This window comes from Rhinopithecus bieti, unplaced genomic scaffold (genome assembly GCF_001698545.2).
Source record: "Rhinopithecus bieti isolate Rb0 unplaced genomic scaffold, ASM169854v2 scaffold_35595, whole genome shotgun sequence".
NCBI classification, from domain to species: domain Eukaryota; kingdom Metazoa; phylum Chordata; class Mammalia; order Primates; family Cercopithecidae; genus Rhinopithecus; species Rhinopithecus bieti.
Window position 1 is genome coordinate 167,603 of NW_016815333.1, and position 19,944 is coordinate 187,546.

At 37.2% G+C, this 19,944-nt stretch overlaps 1 protein-coding gene and 1 long non-coding RNA gene across 3 annotated transcripts in view; one reads left to right on the forward strand and one right to left on the reverse strand.

Annotated features, from left to right (window-relative positions):
- Positions 1-4,894: 4,894 nt before the first annotated feature.
- EPC1 (enhancer of polycomb 1) overlaps positions 4,895-19,944 on the forward strand; it is a 115,217-nt gene continuing 100,167 nt past the window's right edge. For both annotated transcript variants that reach the window (XM_017853107.1, XM_017853108.1), the window contains exon 1: positions 4,895-5,202. In XM_017853107.1, the coding sequence (XP_017708596.1) occupies positions 5,200-5,202 (3 nt within the window). In that variant the 5' untranslated portion in view covers positions 4,895-5,199. The remainder of the gene's footprint in view (positions 5,203-19,944) is intronic.
- LOC108515928 (uncharacterized) overlaps positions 9,252-19,944 on the reverse strand; it is a 29,683-nt gene continuing 18,990 nt past the window's right edge. Inside the window, exon 2 of the long non-coding RNA XR_001881676.1 lies at positions 9,252-9,437. This is a non-coding gene — a long non-coding RNA (uncharacterized LOC108515928). The remainder of the gene's footprint in view (positions 9,438-19,944) is intronic.

The following is a 19,944-nucleotide window of genomic DNA, read 5'->3' on the forward strand; positions in this document are numbered from 1 at the left end:
CCACAGTTATGAATCCCCAAAACTTTTGAAAACTGAAAGTTTTTTTTGCAAATTGCAGTATCCTCTTTGGTGGCAAAAGCTGACCTGATGCCAGGCGCGGTGGCTCATACCTGTAATCCTAGCACTTTCTGAGGCTGAGGTGGGCAGATCACTTAAGCCCAAGAGTTCAAGACCAGCCCAGGCAACATGCGGAAACCTCATCTTTACAAAAAATACAAAAATTAACCAGGCGTGGTGGCACACCTGTAGTCCCAGCTACTCAGGAGGCTGAGGTGAGAGGATCACCTGAGCCTGGGAGGTCGAGCCTACAGTGAGCCATGATCATGCCACTGCACTCCAGCGTGGGTGACAGAGTGAGATTCTGTCAAAAAAAAAAAAAAGTTGACCCAAAATGATGTGGGGCTTCTTATAGTCTTTACTCCATTTAATGTGATTGTAATATTTAGCACAAAAATATTACGGCCTTTGATTATAGCGTGCTGCATGATACTATTTTTTTTTAACTCAGAAAATTAATCCAAATTCCAAAACAGATCTATCTCCACCTCCAGTCCTGTGAGGTAAAGATTTTACAAACTACACTACCCAATTAGTTCACGATTTGATTTGTTTGGAGATTCCTGTTAATATCAAAGCTCATTCAACGGATTACACATCATTGATTTGACCTAACTCCTTTTGTAATTTTTTTAAGTCTTAGATCTAAGAAACTGAACATGTTATTTCTGCCCATGTGCTTGTAGGATTTTGGTTTGCTAACAACCAGTTACTAAATTGAAAAAGGATAACTTTTCAAATCTGATCATGTTAAGTTCTCACTTTAATAATGTTTTGCTTCATTTGTTTTATTTTGTTTTTTGTTTTTGTTTTTCTTTTTTCTTCTTTTTTTTTCTTTTTTTGAGATAGAGTCTCATTCTGTCGCCCAGGCTGGAGTGCAGTGGTGCAGTCTTGGCTCACTGCAACCCCTGCCTCCTGGGTTCAAGTGTTTCTCCTGCCTCAGCCTCCTGAGTAACTGAGATTACAGGTGCCCACCACCACACCCGGCTAATTTTTGTATTTTTAGTAGAGATGGGGTTTCATCATGTTGACCAGGCTGGTCTTGAAATCCTGACTTCAGATGATCCACCCACCTCAGCCTCCCAAAGTGCTGGGATTACAGGTGTGAGCCACTGTTCCTAGCCTCATTTGTTTAAAAAAAAAAAAAAAAAAAAAGGTGAGCACTGTTCAACTGATATAAAATGTAGTATTTTTTGAATCAAAATATCAAAATCAGCACCATTAGAGAAAACTGAGGCAATTCGTTGCCTGAATTCCTCCTTTTCATTTTGTTTGTACTATGTATGATTTGTGTCTTATTCATATTTATTTATGAACTGAGTCATAATCAATGGCTGTAAGTATGTGCGTGAAATTATGGATTTTTAAAAGTATAATACCAAAACCCTGTAATGTAGCTATGTAAATTCAAAATTTGCATTGAGGGTTTTTTTTCTCTCTGCCTTCTCTGGACCTTATCATTATCAAAACCTCTAAAATCTGGAAGTCCAACTTTCTCTGTCTTAAACACAGAATTCATTTCTGTGGCCTACAAACCTCTGCAGGATCTCTCTCCAGTCTACATTTCTGACTTCATCTGATGCATTTCTTGATGTGCTAAAACCACACTGGCGTCATTTCCCTTCCTGGAATGTGCCAAGCTTCATTCTGCCTCAGGGCCTTTGCACATGCTATAGCCTCTTCCAAGACTGTGACTTCTCTGATATTTTTCAAATGTGTCTCCTTGTCATCCTTCAAGCCTAGCTTAAGCCTCACTCCTTTAGAGACAACTTCCTTACCACCTTGTTTATTTATTCCCTCTCTGTTATTCTCTAACACTGCACTGTTTGTTTTTTTGTTTGTTTGTTTGTTTGTTTTTTGAGACGGAGTCTCACTCTGTCACCCAGGCTGGAGTGAAGTAGTGTGATCTCGGCTTACTGCAACCTCCACTTCCTGGGTTCAAGTGATTCTCCTGCCTCAGCCTCCCGAGTAGCTGGGATTGCAGGCACCCACCACCACGCCCAGCTAATTTTTGTATTTTTAGTAGAGACAGGGTTTCACCATGTTGGCCAGGTGGTCTCAAACTCCTGACCTCAAGTGATTCACCTGCCTCAGGCTCCCAAAGTGCTGGGATTATAGGCGTGAGCCACCGCACCCGGCCCTGTTTGGTTTTTTAATAGCACTTAGAATAATGTGCAATAATATACACTTGACCTTTGAACAACACAGGTTTGAGCTATACAGGTCCACTTATACACAGATTTTGTTTCAATAAAAGTTACACAGAGTATTCCTGCCTCTCCTGCTTCCCCTTCCACCTCCTCCACCTCTGCCACCCCTGCCACTCCTGAGACAGGAAGACCAAACCCCCTTCTTCTTTCTCCTCTTCAGATACTCAATGTGAGGACAATGAGAAATAAAGATCTTTATGATGATCCACTTCTGCTTAATGAATAGTAAATATATTTTCTCTTCCTTATACTTTCTTAGTAACATTTTCTTTTCTCTAGTTTACCTTATTGTACAAATTCAATATAGAGTACATACGACACACAAAATGTGTGTTAATTGACTGTTTATGTTATTGGTAAGGTCAATAGTAGGTTATTACTAGTTCAGTTTGGGGGAAGTTAAAAGTTACACAGAATATTTGACAGCATGGAGGACTGGCACCCCAACCCCCACATACTTCAAGGATCAACTGTATTTGTTCACCTGCTATTTATCTGTCTCTCCACTAGATTGTGAACTCCATGAAGGAGGAAATAAACTATTTACTTGTTCACTAATATATACATAGCACCAAGCATCATGCCTGGCACATTTTAAGTTCTCAAGAACTGTTTGAATAAACAGTAAAAGAATTATTTATCTTATGCATTTCTATGATAATCTGCCCCAAAACATTTCATTCTACAAATTATCTTTACCAAAACAAAACCCAAAAATCCCTCGAATTGTGTAAATCATGAAGACGGTCTCAAAAACTCCAAAGAAAATTATCCCATAGGAAAGCATGTAATCAGAAGTATGTGTATCTTACAAAGTGCACAGAACATCCTAATCTACAGATAATAAAGTATCTGAAGGTGTATACACCTATGGATGTGCATATCTAGGTATTTTCTTTACCCTGGCTGTTCATTAAATATATCTGACCCCAAGTCTACTCAGATTGTCTACTTCACTTGACAGTAGAACAAAGGCAGGAGATGCAGCCCAGAGAGGGGTCTAGCTCAAATGCTATCTAAATTGGCCAAGGCCCCATGGCAGTAGGTGACCTGTCTAGTTAAAGTTCAAGGAAGTCTCACTAAAAACATAGTGAGTTCTATGTCCTAGCTTATCATGGACAGGCTCTGTTTATTCCAGCTGTCCTGTAATTAGCCCTTTTTACTCTCAAAGTATCCTGTGTTAGACGATAAATTCATAGTCACCCTAGCTACATCTTTCTAAGAATGTTACCTATTAAATGCCAGGCAGGGATACCAGACCAACGTGTGTGTATATACATGTATGTGTATGTGTGTGCATATGTGCATGTGTGTGTGTATGTGTGTGGTGTGTGTGGAGGGGGAAGAGATTGTGAAGAATGTAGATCATTACCCACTCCTTTCTTAATCCAGTTCCTTTAAACCCTGTTGTCTCCTTGACTCATTAGAAAATTTAGTGGGCAAAGAATTTTTACTGACTATGTTAACACATGTATGCAGTATTTAACACACTAAGATCTTTGTCGACTTTTCTGACTTTACATTAGCAAGCATAGTCTTGCGTCGGTTTAACGTTCATTTTTTTAAAGTCTTAGACTTTGTCTTTATTTAAAAGCCCAGTTGCAAACACCAAATACCTGACTCAGCTCACAACTAGAGACCGAGCATCAAATTTCCCAGCCCACTTAATTTGAAAGCCTGCCAAGATAGGTGAAAGACCTTATAAATATGTAAAGCAGGAAGTTCAAATTACAGTCAAGTAAATCTCTAGTGATTGATGTTCTTTTCAAAACAATTTTAAAAAACTAATAATGACCAGCACAATTCTAAGACCCTCTTACCAAAGGCTTCCCCCGAATTCAGACTCAATGGTGTACTTTCAGTACTGTATTTATTTTGGATTTTTACCACTTCCTGGAGGCCAGGAGGAGGCACAGTGGGAGGATCCTAAAAAACTCAGTACCACAGCCATTTTGTTTGTAAGGCAGAGTGGTAGAATTCTGCCAGCCGGTAAAGGTTTTTGAAACAATTTTAAGGGGGGCGGGGAGGGGCGGGAATATGCCTATTGTTTTCATTTAACCGCTAAATTCATTATTTTATTTTACTTTTTGCACACATGGTAGTTACTGTGAATAAGAAATTACATATTTTTTTCCCAAGGAATTAGAGATCTCGGAGCTAAAGGAGTCATGAATTTTGTTCCAGGATGACTGGCTTCTCTAGGTCTACCCTCATGAGATCAAATTGAAAAAATATTTTGATGGACATAGTTTTTACATGGCCAGGTTTGCATGCGGAGGATCTATCGACGCTTTGGAAAGGAGCAACAATTTGCTCAAGAAAAACATGATAATGCTGTTTTAAAAAAGCAAAAACAAAAACAAACAAACAAAAAACCCCACATCCAAGAAGCCAGAGTGTTCCTTCAGATGTTAAAAGGGGCATTCCCCCGAGCTCACAGGCAGCCGTGGGTGCTATTGTCTTGCAGTGTCACTTAATAGCGAGCTTAGACTTTTGTCATTTGGGTGGCTGTGCTTTTAAAAGCCCAGTGTAAAATGGCACACACACTGCATTTTTTTCCGAGCTGCAGGAGGCGGGGGCAGCGGGGGATAGTGCAGACTGTAGGGACACTGCCCTCCCAGCCAATCAGCGCTCGCCTGCTTGCCATCGCAAAGTTGTTAACCCCAGAGTCTTCTGGCTGTGCTGCCTCCTCTGCTTTTAATCTTCTGTGGATATTTCTCCGATTTCTCCCAAACGCCCATAGATCCTGGGGGAAGCCACCCCATTCGGCTGCCGATCATGGAAGAAAGTATTACTTTTTATTTACCAAACATTTTAAAGATGTTGGAAGATCCGTATGCTGCCTGGAGGCTGTTGTTTCTAGAGACACAAGTATCCAGCCTATATTGTTACAATTTTTTTTCAAGAACTGCCGTCTTCTTTGCTTGCACTAATGGTAAGTTTGTAATTTTCACCATTTATGTCATTCAGTCTTCGAAAGAGCCACCGGCTAAAAAGGATTTTCATTGTGTTTCTTCTAACAAAACCAATCTTTGTATTTTTCTTTAGCTTTGATCTCTGCACGTTCTACCTAATCTTGCCTGGTTAATTTTACCAAGAGAAAAAAAATAGTTTTTTTTCATTGTTAAAGCTAAATGTTTATAATATAAATTATACTTTAATTACTGTGAACTACAGAGGAACTCAGATATTTCAAGATGGACTTGTTTTGTGCCAGTAATGTTGGCAATGCCAAATATGTGCATATCCTCTTTATAAAAATTATGTCTTACCTAATTTGTCCAGGACTCAATTATCAGCAGGCAAACTATGGATACAGTTTTTTTAAAATGGACCTATTGTGGTTCTCTTGATAGATTACTTGGATACAAACTACAGAAAAGCTGCCCTTGGTATAATGAAGGTGGAGGTTGACATAACCGGGTTTATATTAAGTTATGGCTGTTACTAAATAGTGGATCTTTTATTTGCTGATCAGATCTCAACTTGTAGTCTACGATATTATTTCTTTGAAGCTCTTCATTAGATAATCTTTGCAGATCTTGCTTGTTTTTCTCCAATAAGGTACATTTGGGAGACATTTTGTAATTTTTGGCATTTTCTAATTTTTTTTCTTTTGCACACGGTGGGAGATCTTTTTTGTTTTGCATTGATCTGTGTTGGTGGCGCTGTAGTGCTCCTCAACAATTTATGTCAGTTTCACTAAAAGAAAAAAGGAAGAAAAAAAAGAGGTGGGGCAAGATTTGATCTATTCTCTTCTCCCTTTATTTTCTTAAAGAAAGTTCATTTTAGTCAGTGGAAATATTCAGTTGTGTTATTTAAATGTTTTCTGTGAACTGTGAACTATGGTGAGAGCAGACATGTCGTCACAAGCAGTCGAGGGAACATCAGGGACAGGCATGCAGTTTGCAGTTGTTTTATCTGATCTGATTTATCATCTCTATATCACAATTATTCAATAATAAGCTGTCGATTTATCCTTTTAGTAACATTTTGCGTTTTCCTTATATTACAAAATTATATGTGTTGGTGTATTTTCAATTTAACCAAACATTTGAGTTTTAGTTCCTTCAACATTGTAAAAGTTGAATTTCATTTTGAACCTAGGGATTTCTTAAATAACTATTCTAAGTTTCTCCTGAGGTTTTTCTAATAAATAGTCATATAATAATTCCTACATTATTATTTGTTTCATTTCGAAATGATACTTCAACTGAATTTACAGATAGCCTTGTTTAAAAAATAACAAATATTTTGGAATAAGATAATTTTTTAAGAATATGTGCACAGTTGCTTTTAGCTTTAAAAATTTTGATGTTCACATATCTAAATGCAGGATTATATCTTTTTCATCTTTGTTCTTATTGAGAGTTATCTGATTAGAGAACATGGGATTTAGGCCCAAAGCCTCCCAAGAACAAAAATGTGTTACGATCTGACATAGGTTTTACTGGTCTCTGTAAATATTTTAGTTGTTTATGGAGATAGTAAGTGTGCCCTTAGTTCAAAAAGAAAGTGGGACAAATCAGTAACTGAACCCTAAAACATATTTTTTGCCACATAAAATAAAAACAACTGAAATAGTATACTAGACCACTTTTCCATAAGATTGAAGAGATTATTTTTTGAAAGAGTGAACATGTCAAGAATTATTATTTAGTGTGTTTATCCACTTTGAAATATGTAAATGCTCATTTCACTTTTTAATCATTTAACAGGTTGAAGTAAAAGGATGTGTGAAAATGGCTAAAATAGTATTTCTGATTTTGTGTCTCTATACTCTATCTACATATCCCTTTCCTTGAACTTCAAAATAATTATGTATTATGCCCTTATTTTGTTTATACTATGCTATAAAAATGTGAAAATGTTCACTGTAACATTTTAGCTATTCGTAAAATGTAAATGCCCCATCAAAGTTGGTTTTTGACATTATAGATTATTTATAGAATGAAATACTGCAGGTGTAAATATATTATCTAACCCTCTGGTTATGCTGGAGAGTTTAGTTCTCTGAAGTTGATCTACCAAATAAAATATACTTTCCAACACATGTATTGCTAAAATAGTCTGCTATTCAGAATGGTGATAATTTTTATTTTATTTAATCTCTGAAAACTAAACATATGTATATAATGTAGCCCCCTTTTAAAAACAAACTGATGCTATGAAGTCCATATGTAGCTATGCAATGCTCTTTGTTCTCCTACATCATTGACTATTACATCATTGATTATGAAGTAACTATTACAGTTAAATCTTCACTTTTAAAAATTCTTCCTATATATTTATATGACAGATAACATTTTATATATGACTCTTACATCACTATGTATTTAAGGAGGTTGAAATCTATGAGACAAAAACAATTCACTATTTTATATTATTCTCCATTTTAAAATCCACCTTGAGCTTCATTTTAACTCTTGATTCCTTGGACATTAATTTTTTTAATTGATAACATTTTTATAGAAATTTAGTTCATGAGCTTGGTGTGATTGTGATTAGAATTATAACAAATTTCTTTACTAAAAACCTTTATTTATTAAATTTAGTAGATAGAGAACTAACTCAGTCTTTCATGGTAACAGTTGCTAGACCATGGACAAAAAAAAATTATTTTTTAAAAATCCCAAAATGTCATTTTAGTCAACAGTTACATACTTACTTCTTTCTTGCACACCAATTTTATCAGATAATAGCAAGTAGCAAAATTTACTATATTGTCATATCATTTTTCTCATCCTGCCCATCCCTCTGATGGAGGGAGGGGTTAATGAGTAGTGAAATAACCAAAAAACAGGTTGCAGAAAGCAGAAAGAAATCATGCTAAAGACATGGAGATCTGTAAATCAAACTCTAAACAATAAACCTCAGAAAAATGAACTTGAAATTATGGAGCTCGATCAATAACAAATAAACTGAAAATTATATTAAGACAATGTAATGACCCAATTCAATTTCCTAATTTATTAACTTACATTCATTAGTATTGTTAAAGACTGAGGAAGTTTCAGGTTAGCCAAACTCATTAGGTAATAGGTAATGGTAGGGTGAGGAAACAAAGGGAAGAAAGATTTAGAGATGTTAAGGTAACCAAACATAAAATGCTAAAAATATTAGCCAGGGCTCATCTAATCTACCTTGGAATGAATTTTTTTAAAAGAAGAAAATATAAATTAAAATTCTATCCTGTGAAATCACATACAATATAAACCTGAAATTGTCTGTTTCCAATTCTACCCACTTCTTGTGCATATTTACCTCTGTTATTTGCTAGATGTGTTACTACTTTCCATAAGACGATACAGATACACTGCTATCCTCAGCATGGTTTTGCAAAGGAAAACAAGAGGAAAATGATACACAAAACGTGTGTTTGTGTTAGCATGGTTTTGCAAAGGAAAACAAGAGGAAAATGATACACAAAACGTGTGTTTGTGTTAGGACTTTGTTTTTGATCTTTCCAAAATGATTATCGAATGGAGAATCTAAAGGGAAAGTAGAGCGGATGTATAATTTTATAAATATTTTTATGAAAAAGATAAAAGCAGATTCTATACTTGATTTGTTCAACATTTGTTTTATTTTATTTGGGGTTTGTTTATTCTAGATCCTCCGCCATCTATTAGGTATCATTCTGAAAAGACGCTAGGATGCAATATTAAGCAAAAGAGACAAGGATTCCTGCTGTAATGGAGTCTGCACTCCAATGTGGTTCAGAGTTCTAAAGATACTTTAAATCTAAAGTCTTAGATGTGTGAGGTTCCCAAATGAAGGCCAAAAAATATTTTTGGAAAAAAATATTTTTTAAATTTAGATCTGTTTAAATAGGATTTGACAAGTGTTCTTCCATTGAAGGACCATTATTCGGGCATCAAGTATTCACATATTGGGGCTGGGAGAGGATGTAGCCCTTAAGCTTTAGATATAACCCAAATAGATGCTACAGATGGTTGCCTAATACAAATTCCTATTGCAAAATGAGAAATAAAACTTTGACATATTGGCTAGAGAAAAGAGATGAAGAGAGGATCACTCTAGTAGTAGGAGTTTTGTGCATGTCCCTGTGGGATCTATTTGATGAAAACATTTTTTTAAACATGGTAGGGCCTCATTTTTCACATTTTGCTCACAGTATCATCAAATAAACATCAAGGTAAATATAAACTGCAAAGATGAAGCAAGGAAATAAAATTAGTATTGAAGTACTATATTAGAACTAAAATTTTTATTTTAGAACCTTCTGTAATAATTTCTAATGGTATATATAACAGAAAATTTAAAATAAAACAGATATTTTAATTTATGAAAATAATATAATTAGACACTTAGCTAATGGTCAATTAGTTAAACATATCAGGTATGGAGCAGGAAAGTAAGACTGATGTTATTTCTATATAGATGAATTGGAGGAGAAGGAACTATTTATTAAGGAATCTCTATGTGGGTTAAGATGATCTCAAGAATAAAGTTACCAGATTATTGTGTCATACAGCCAATTAATCTATAGTAGCTGGATGTGATATATTATTTAGTTTGCTTTCATACTAACATAGAACCCTCCTGATAGTGGCATAAAAAATACAGATATTTATTTTTTCAACTAAATGAGTAATCAGGTGGCAAGTGAGTTCTAAGTTTGCTTCAGTAGTGAGTTCTAGGTTTGGTTCAACAATGTTATTAAGTTCCTTTAACCTTTTACGCTGCCATAACATCAGCAATGTCTGTCCTCATAGTCACAAAGTGGCTGCTGCTGACCCAGGCATCATATCCTAATATTAAAATATCCAAAGTGAGGAGAGTTACTTTTATTCATCTTGTTGTAAAGGAAGAAATCCTTTCTCAGAAGCCCCATAGCACAATGTTTCCTAGAGCTCATTGGCCAGGTTTGTAGGACATGCTCACACCTAAACCAGTCACTGACAAGGGGACTGAAATTACCAGGATTGGTTTAACTAGGGAAGATGCTTAGAAGGGTGAACACCTGCTGAATATTTACAGTTCAATAAGGTTAGCACTTAATTGCTTTGTGTAAACTTGAACTGTTTTGTATAAACATTCTTCAATGATTAAAACATTAGTATCTGTTTTCTCAGTGACCAGATATGTCACTCGTGGGCTAATTTTAAAAATAACAAAAACAACATTTGATTAGAGTTTACTATGTTCCAGTCTCTAGCCTAAATGCTACCTCTATCTCATTAAATCCTCACACAAAACTAGGAGATAGGGCAATTATTATACCCCATTTGCTGTCAAGGAAACTGAGGCATAGAGAGGTTTATACCCCTGAGGCTAGGCCCATGTTACACAGAAATGAAAAAGCTAGAGTTTGAACTTGGGAAGTCTGAAATCAGAGCCTGTGTACTTACCTCCTCTTCTTTACTATCACATGAGATATTTGTAAAATTGGTGTTCTCTGTTATTTTATTTTATTTTATTTAGACCGAGTTTCGTTCTTGTCACCCAGGCTGAAGTGCAATGGCGCAATCTCAGCTCATTGCAACCTTCGCCTCCTGGGTTCAAGCGATTCTCCTGCCTCAGCCTCCCAAGTAGCTGGGATTACAGGCGCCCACCACCACACCCAGCTAATTTTTTTTGTATTTTTAGTAGAGATGGTATTTTACCATGTTGGCCAGGCTGGTCTTGAACTCCTGATCTCAGGTGATCACCCGCCTCGGCCTCCCAAAGTGCTGGGATTACAGGCATCAGCCACCGCGCCCAGCCTGACTTGTATTTTAAATGCGCTCTATGATACTACTGTTGAATCCTCTGGTTAATTTATTACTTTGTAAATCTAACAATGTTTTCCTAGAATGAGTAATTGGCCTTCTGATTTATCAGTCATATACAGATGAAATTTTGTATGTTGAATTTGCGTCCGATACATTTGTACTTGTACATTACCTCCTCTCTTCAGGAACATCTCATGAAATTCTTTCACACAAATTTTTACAGGGAAAAGAAGATCAAAGCCTAGAGATTCAGTGAGGCCTTATTGAAGTGGGTAAATTTATGATTCATAACATTAGGTCCAGATGGAATATTGGCATCTATTTCACAATGTATAAGGCCAATTGTATGTACTGAAATGTTTCAGTCTTCATAACTTTGGCATATATGGAAGCTTTCACCTCTGGGACATTTTGAGGGGTTTTGTTGTACTCTAGATCAGTGGATCTCAAACATTGGTGTGCCCTAGAATCACCTGGAGGGCTTCTTGAAACACAGATTGCCAGGCACCCGCCACAAGAGTTACAGGTTCAACTGGCCTGTAGCGGGGCATGAGAATTGTCATTTCTAAGTTCCCAGATGATGAGATGCTGTTGGTCCAGGCAACAACATTTGAGAATACTGCTCTAGAGTATCAGATACTGTCTGCCATGATAAGTATTTTGGCTTTGAAGTATAGATTGTAAACTTTGAAAGGGTGTCATTTAATAGTTGGCAAAAGAAATTAATAAATAGGATGGTCAGGGTAGGCTGATTGAAAAGGTGAAAGCTGAGCAAAGACTTGAAGGAGGCATCTTTTTTTTTTTTTTTTTTTTTTGAGATGGCGTCTCCCTCTGCCGCCCAGGCTGAAGTGCAGTGGTGCGATCTTGGCTCACTGCAACCTCTGCCTCCTAGTTTCAAGCAGTTCTCCTGCCTCAGCCTTCCTGAGTAGCTGGGACTACAGCGCCACCCCACCCAGCTAATTTTTTTTTTTTTTTTTTTTTTTTGTATTTTTAGTAGAGACGAGGTTTCACCATGTTGGCCAGGCTGGTCTCGAACTCTTGACCTCAGGTGATCCACCTGCTCGACCTCCCAAAGCGCTGGGATTACAGTCATGAGCCACCACGCTTGGCCATGGAGGATTCTCCTTATACTTTAGTGTTAATATCACATTTAAAATTTATTTGCCAATGATTCATGAATGTATTTTTAACTTTTTAAAATAGCACTCATACTTTACAAATGATTTTTTTTTAAAGTAGGTAAAAGTAGAGTTTAGTTTTGTTCAATATCAAGGTCCATCGGTGAAAGACCTGAATCTGTGTCATTTTGCTGTTCTTCTCAAGATTGTATTCCACCAACCACCAATGCCCCATATTCACTAGTAGGACATAGTATCCATGAGACCGAGAAAAGGAAGCTGCCATGCCAGTGACCTATATTTAGCTCTGAAACTCAGACCACTGTTCCAATCCACTGGAAACTCTCCATCCTCCAAGACAGAGGTCACAATCCCCAGTTGAAAAACACTGCAACATGCCAAAGAATGAGGAAGACCATTTCCAAGAGTTTAATTGCTTTGTGGCTCCATTATTAAGCTATGAGACTTCAGAAATTTTTAGTTCTGAAGGTGTTCGTTCATTTTTCAAGAAACAAATTGCCAACCTAAATGAGGGAGGAAAAAATCAGCAAATTCCATGTCCTTTCTATCCTCAGAAGCGATTATAAGCTTCAAGCCATCCTTCCATACCAATGGAGGTCTTCTTAAGAAGCTGGTATGAAGTATCCTGAAGAGGCATAAGTAGTAAGTTTGGGCTAGTGTGGTCTAGTATTAAAAAGAGTCATTCAGCACCTATTTAATAGTAGACTCAGATCATTTAAAATTGCCTAAAACTCCAGAACCGTGCTGTCCAATACAGTACTCACTAGTAACATGTGACTATGTGTATTTAAATTTGAATTAATTTAAATTTTAAAGTTCATTTTCCCAGTCACACTATCCACATTTCAGTTGGTCCATAGCTACACCCAGGTAGTGACTACCATATTGGACAGCACAGATTTATAGCACATTTCCATGAGTGCCCAAAGCTCTATTGAACAGCCCTGGTCTAGAATGATCCTGGGTCCTTCAGATCATGTGAGGCTCACACCCTTGTGCCAGTGGTTCTCAACTCTGCCTGTATGGAAAATCACCCAGAAACTTAAAAACAAAATGCCTATGCCCTACCCTAAAAAGTTCTGGTTTAGTTGCACTGGATGGGATCTGGAAATAAGAATTTCCCAAAGTTGTCCGTGGGATCGTAGCAGTCAGGGTTGAGAATTGCTAAGTTATACAGACAGGATGACGGCTATTGAAGCAAGCCACTAAACCAAAAACTTGGGGGAGGTTTTTGTAGACTAGCCAGGCTACTTCTCATCTCCATCTTTCAAAACCTACAATCCATCTCCTAGAAGGTGAGGGAGGCGCAGACCTAAATAAAGATTAACGACGTTGAAACCAGTTCTGTGGAGTGAAGCAATAAATTGCCTAATGAACATAAACTTTTGCTGGAAGAAAACCAGCCCTGTAACTCCTCTTCAGTTATCATGCCCTTCAGAGTGGGTTTTATATTATTGAAAGGCTATTCAGAAGTTAATTCTAGTCTTTAAAATATATACATAAAAAGTTTTTAACTTATATATTCAAAGTAGTAGTTCTCCATTATGTTTTAAAATTTAGTATACAAATCTTATCACATTCATAAATCTTGCAACTTTTAGAAATCATGATCCTTTAAATAATATCTGGTCTTATCTGTAGCATGACTTAATTAAACACTTCCCAACTTTTTACACTGAATTTATAAATTTAGTACATATAATTGCCTTCTTTAGTACTTTGTAAACATTTTCAAGAAGCTAAAATCTTACAGATCTAATAATTTAACTTCTAAACATGGTAACCCTTAAGTTTGCTCTAATGTTTCAATAATACACATAAACTTAGTAAGAATTCTGCTTGAAAGTCTAATAGGCTGACCTCCTACTCCATTAGGTCAAATGTTCTTAAATAGTACAATTACTCACAGTAAAAAAAACATTGCAGTACTTTCGACAGCACATTCTAAATCTTTCTGGAGTTAAAATATGCTTACCTGTTAAAAGAACCGTTATGACCTACCCAAACAATTTGGGGTGTTATCTTCCCCAGTGAATTTTTTGGTCTGCCTTCTTAGCTTGTTCAAATTTTTTGATGAATAGTGGTTTTGGTTGGAACACAACTAGATCCTTGTCTGAAACACTGATGGGGTGTACTAAGCCTTATTTATATTTACTGGTTTTTTTATATTAAAAAAAGGTATTCTGAAGGCCTACTTGTCTTAGATATTGAGTCATATCATTACCTATTTTCAAGTCAGGTTAGAATCTATGGCTACGTCAGTTGAAAAATACCTGGATTTTGCACGTCGTATCCTTTTAGAATATGTAGCTGTCTTTTATCTCTAAATCTACACACCTTTGAACTTGGCAGAATGTCATATTCTTTCACATTGTCTCATAGGGTAATCAACTCTTTCAGATGTTTCTGCTCCTTGACTGAATTTCTCTCATTGCTTTGTCTGGCTATGTGGTCACAAGTTCCAATGTTATTCTACTGACAAGGTTTTTTAGCTTCCAGAATAGCTGACCAGAAGCCTCTCCATCCACGTTTCTATTGCAGACATTAGGAGAACACTTAAAGCACATGGCTTTGTCTGATCTTTGCCCTTTACTACCAATTGTCCAGGCCCTCAGTTTCTTCTTCTATCAAACAAGGTAATATTACTTAACCTCACATGGCTGTTATGAGAACTCAATGAGTTAGTGCATCTAAAGTGCCTTGAATAGTGCCAGACTTGCCATAAGTACTCAAGATGTGCTCTAAGTTCTGTATTTCTTAGGCAAACCTGATTTCAGAGATCAAAATAGGCCTTACACAGGGCTGTGGGAATTTAAAAGATCACCCCATTCAGGAGTATGGATTTTGCAGTATTAAAGATGCTCACTGGAATAGATCATTATCTTCTCCAAGTACTCTATTAATGAGTCAGATAGAATATAAGGTTTATTATCTGCTTTTCTTTCATTAAATAAATCTTTATTGAATCTCTACTACATTAAAAAAAAAAAAAAAAAACACTGCCATGAGCCATAAAGGAGAAGGTAATTTTGACTGGAACCTTGAAGGATGGGTAGACTTTCAGCATATAAAAATTGAGAGAAGACCTTCCAGGTAAACAAAGCAGTGTGGGCACACGCAAGGATGGAAGAACGCACATGACTTTGGGAAACGCAGCTAGAAGTCAGTGCAGATAGAGAGTAGGCTATGATGTGCAGAGGTTAGACACTGGGAGAGACAGGTCCATGAGAGGAGCTTGGACTAACACAGAGGGGTTTGGAATCCCAAGCTGGGGAACATAGAAATCAGGTATTGCCCAGAGAACACCAGTTCAAATGCTTGTGTCAATTGCCAGAAAATGATGAAGGGATAAATAAAGAGGGAACTACTTCTTTCTTTTAATTGTCTGTTAACCTATGTGGCATTGTGGAGGAAAACTCCAACAGTCTGGGTCTCTTGCCAGCTACGTTTTGATAGGGAGAGTAAAGAGAAGTAGTAAAGGTTGGAAGTTTGGGACAATTTTCGGTAAGTGTGGACACTGGACAGCAGGGGGCAGCATAAGGGCACCAAAAAGTTGAAAGATACAGAAGACATTCGCTTATGTAACATTTCCTGACAATTATGAGTTTACATTTATAAGGCTACTTATATTAGTAACTTAGCATTCTTCTCCCAAAAATGAACAGAGATTGACAGAGAAAAGAAGAAAAATAACAGTTGCACTATATTAGGCTGGCTAACAGCAGAATGGCACTGCTGTTTATTTGAGAGGATAGAAACAGTCAGTTGTCTGCTTATTATTTCCTTTCAAATAAATACAAACTCAGAATTCAATGCAAATGTGTACATTTCAATTGGAAAACACGCCTTTATATGACTTTACGATTTTGCATTTTTTAAAATACATTTATTCAACTATACTGTATTCACAAGTTTTCCTAGTGAAAAAGTGGGGAAACTTGAAAATATATATATAATTTAAAATAAATTGAAAGTTTAATATACATGTTATTTTATATGCCAAATATATGGAATTGTAAATTTTGAATTTTACGATTATGAAATTTTCTGGACTTTTAAATAACATTTTTTTCTTTATGTCTAAAATTCAAAACTATCTACATTACATTTAATCAGATTTTTTTAGTGAAATTCATCTCTTACTAACCTTTTTAAAAGTTTCTTCAGCTTATTGTTTTAAAAAAGTTTGGGGCCGGGCACAGTGGCTCATGCCAGTCTTTACATTAATAACAATAGTGTAAGGCTGGGCACGGTGGCTTATGCCAGTAATCCCAGCACTTTGGGAGGCCGAAGCAGGCAGATCACTTGAGGTCAGGAGTTTGAGACCAGCCTGGCCAACATGGTGAAACCTCTACTAAAAATACAAAATTTAGCCAGCTGTGGTGGCTAGCGCCTGTAATCCCAGCTATTCGGGAGGCTGAGGCAGGAGAATTGCTTGAACCCAGGAGCCGGAGGTTGCAGTGAGCCAAGATGGTGCTGCTGCACTCAAGCCTGGGCAACGGAGCAAGACTCTTTCTCAAAAAATTAAAAATGCATACATACATACATACATACATACATAGTTTGGATGGTTAGTGATATTAAGAGTGGAAAACTGGAAAGTTCCAAGTAGATTTTTTTTAGCTCTGGAATTTGCCATGGCAAAGGCTGCATTATACTCACCTGAAATTTCTCTCTCCAATTTGTGAGGAAGATGGTAGCACACTGCTTCATACCTTCACACTTAAGGAGAAATCTCTCTGTCTGTGTTCCTTCATGATTCTTTTAATGTCTGTCACACGTTTGAAGGTTGTGATCACTGTGTGGGTTGCACATTGTGTGCTGCTTTTGTTCTCTTATTTTGCTTTTTTACATATACTTCTTTGCATGTATTGATATAATACCTCATATTTATCACTTTAAATGACCAAATAAATTGATGGCAGATTATTCTTATGACTACTGAATACTGATTTCCAGTTTTAATAAGGAAAATCTGAAACAATGAATACATTTGGGGATTAAGCTGGTTAACATGAAACTTTATTCTTCAATATCATAATTGAAAATAAATTACTCTGTAAAGTAACTTCATGAAAATTACCTATATTTTCATTGTAATCATTTGTAAATCTGGGCATATAAAGATATCAAATTATTTAAAATGTTACCTTTCAAACCAGAGTTTACAAGCAGGGTGTGCCTGCTTGTGTTTATAAGAAGTAAGTTCACTAAGGGCAAGAACAACATTTTCTTTTATATTTCCCCTGGCATATAGTACAATGTTTTTGCACAGAGGTGGGGCCCAATAAACAAAACAAGGTTAGGAAAAACTTATTAAAGCATCATACGAAACATAAACATGTTTTGTAATGTAGATTTAAAAGTACTCTTGTTGTTGTTGTTTTTAGGCTGAGTTTCACTCTTGTTGCCCAGGCTGGAGTGCTGTGGTATGGTCTCAGCTCACTGCAACCTCCTCTTCCTGGGTTCAAGCGATTCTCCTGCCTCAGCCTCCCAAGTAGCTGAGATTACAGGCATGCGCCACCACGCCATGCTAATTGTGTATTTTTAATAGAGACGGGGTTTCACCATATTCGTCGGGCTGGTCTCGAACTCCTGACCTCAGGTGATCTACCTATCTCGGACCCCCAAAGTGCTGGGATTACAGGTGTGAGCCACGACACCCGTCCCTTTTTTTTTTTTTTTTTTTTTTGAGACGGAGTCTCCCTCTGTTGCCGGGGCTGGAGTGGTGCAGTGGCATGATCTCGGCTCAGTGCAACCTCTGCCTCCCGGGTTCAAGTGATTCTCCTGCCCCCCCCCTCAACTAGCGGGGATTAAAGGGGTACACCACCATGCCTACCCAATTCCCTTTTTTTTTTTTTTTTTTTTTTTCAGTAGAGACAGGGGTTTCACCATGTTGGCCAGGCTGGTCTGGAACTCCTGACCTCAAATGATTCACCTGCCTCAGCCTCCCAAAGTGCTAGGATTACATGCATGAACCACTGTCCCCGGCCTAAATGTACTCTTCATACTTCCGTCATATGTTTCAAATCGTTAAACTGGTTAAAGTGTGACTGTTATTGTTCTTGTTGTTGTTGGTATTTTTCTCAGTGCCTAAATAAGACTGTGTTAATTATTTTATTACATAGAAATTCTCCTCACTTTCTAGTGAAACTATTAGACTAATTGCAGATCTTTTATTACTAGAAGGTTATTTTTATCTGCTTTAGCCTTTATTCTAAAGTTTGCATCTTTTCATATCAATTCTGAATCCTTGGTATCTAATTTTAGTAACGTATTTATAAATAACACTGATTCCTGAAATCACATTTGACCACACTTAAGGCAGAGCTATTTCCACTAACCATCCTATAAGAACATTTTGTTTAAGTGTCAAGTGTCACCAATTACTAACTAATAGGCCATAACCTCTCTGACTCAGTGATTGAAATTACGTTCCCTAGGGCATATCTTCCAGAACTTTTTCTCTCTTTTTTTTTTTTTTTGTTTTTGTTTTCGTTTTTGTTTTAAGACGGAGTCTCGCTCTGTCGCCCAAGCTGGAGTGCAGTGGCCGGATCTCAGCTCACTGCAAGCTCCGCCTCCTGGGTTCACGCCATTCTCCTGCCTCAGCCTCCCGAGTAGCTGGGACTACAGGCGCCCGCCACCTCGCCCGGCTAGTTTTTTGTACTTTTTTGTAGAGACGGGGTTTCACCGTGTTAGCCAGGATGGTCTCGATCTCCTGACCTTGTGATCCGCCCGCCTTGGCCTCCCAAAGTGCTGGGATTACAGGCTTGAGCCACCGGGCCCGGCCAACTTTTTCTCTTTTACTCCTCTTACGTGCTTTTTTTTTACTATGTAAACCAGGGGTATCCACTCTTTTGGCTACCCTGGGCCACATTGGAAGAAGCAGAATTGTCTTGGGCCATAAAATAAACAAACGCTAGCTGATGAGCTATTTTTTGAAAATCGCAAAAACATTGTCATAATATGTTAAGAAAGTTTATGAATTTGTGCTGGGCTGCATTCAAAGCTGTCCTGGGCTGCGTGTGTCCCACAGGCCACAAGTTGGAAGGTTGCAGTTTGGACGAGCTTGATAAATATGTAGTTAGAAAATACTAAAGGCATAGTTTCTTTAGAAATCACATGTCTCAAAGTAAATTATCTTCTCAGCTTTTTACATTTAAAAAATTTCATGTATTCCCTATTTTCTACAAACTACAAAAAAAAAGTTAAAAATAACAATACAATTTGAGAGTTGAAAGAGTTGGGAACGGTCGAGTCTTTTCAAAGCTGAGGAGATAGAAGCCCAGGGAGATTAACATCAAGATCATTCAACTAGGTGGTGGCAGAGCCAGGATTGAAACTTACATTTTTTTTAAAATAAAAGCTTGCAAATAACTACGTAATACAGTTAAGGTAACCTAGCATGGATTAATTTTTAATTCATTGATGACTCTAATTATAAAAATGTCGCATGGCTTAAAAAAATCTTTGCTTTTTAGAAATACCCTTAGTAACCAACGTGATGGGGACGGGCACAGTTGCTCATGCCTGTAAACCCAGCACTTTGGGAGGCTGAGGCAGGCGGATCGCCTAAGGACAAGAGTTTGAGACCGGCCTGGCCAACATGGTGAAACCCCATCTCTACTAAAAATATAAAAATTAGCTGGGTGTGCTGGTGGGCACCTGTAATCCTAGCTACTTGGGAGGCTAAGAGAATCGCTTGAAACCGGGAGACACAGGTTGCAGTGAGCTGAGATCGCACCATTGCACTCCAGCCTGGGTGACAAGAGTGAAACTCCATCTCAAAAAAAAAAAAAA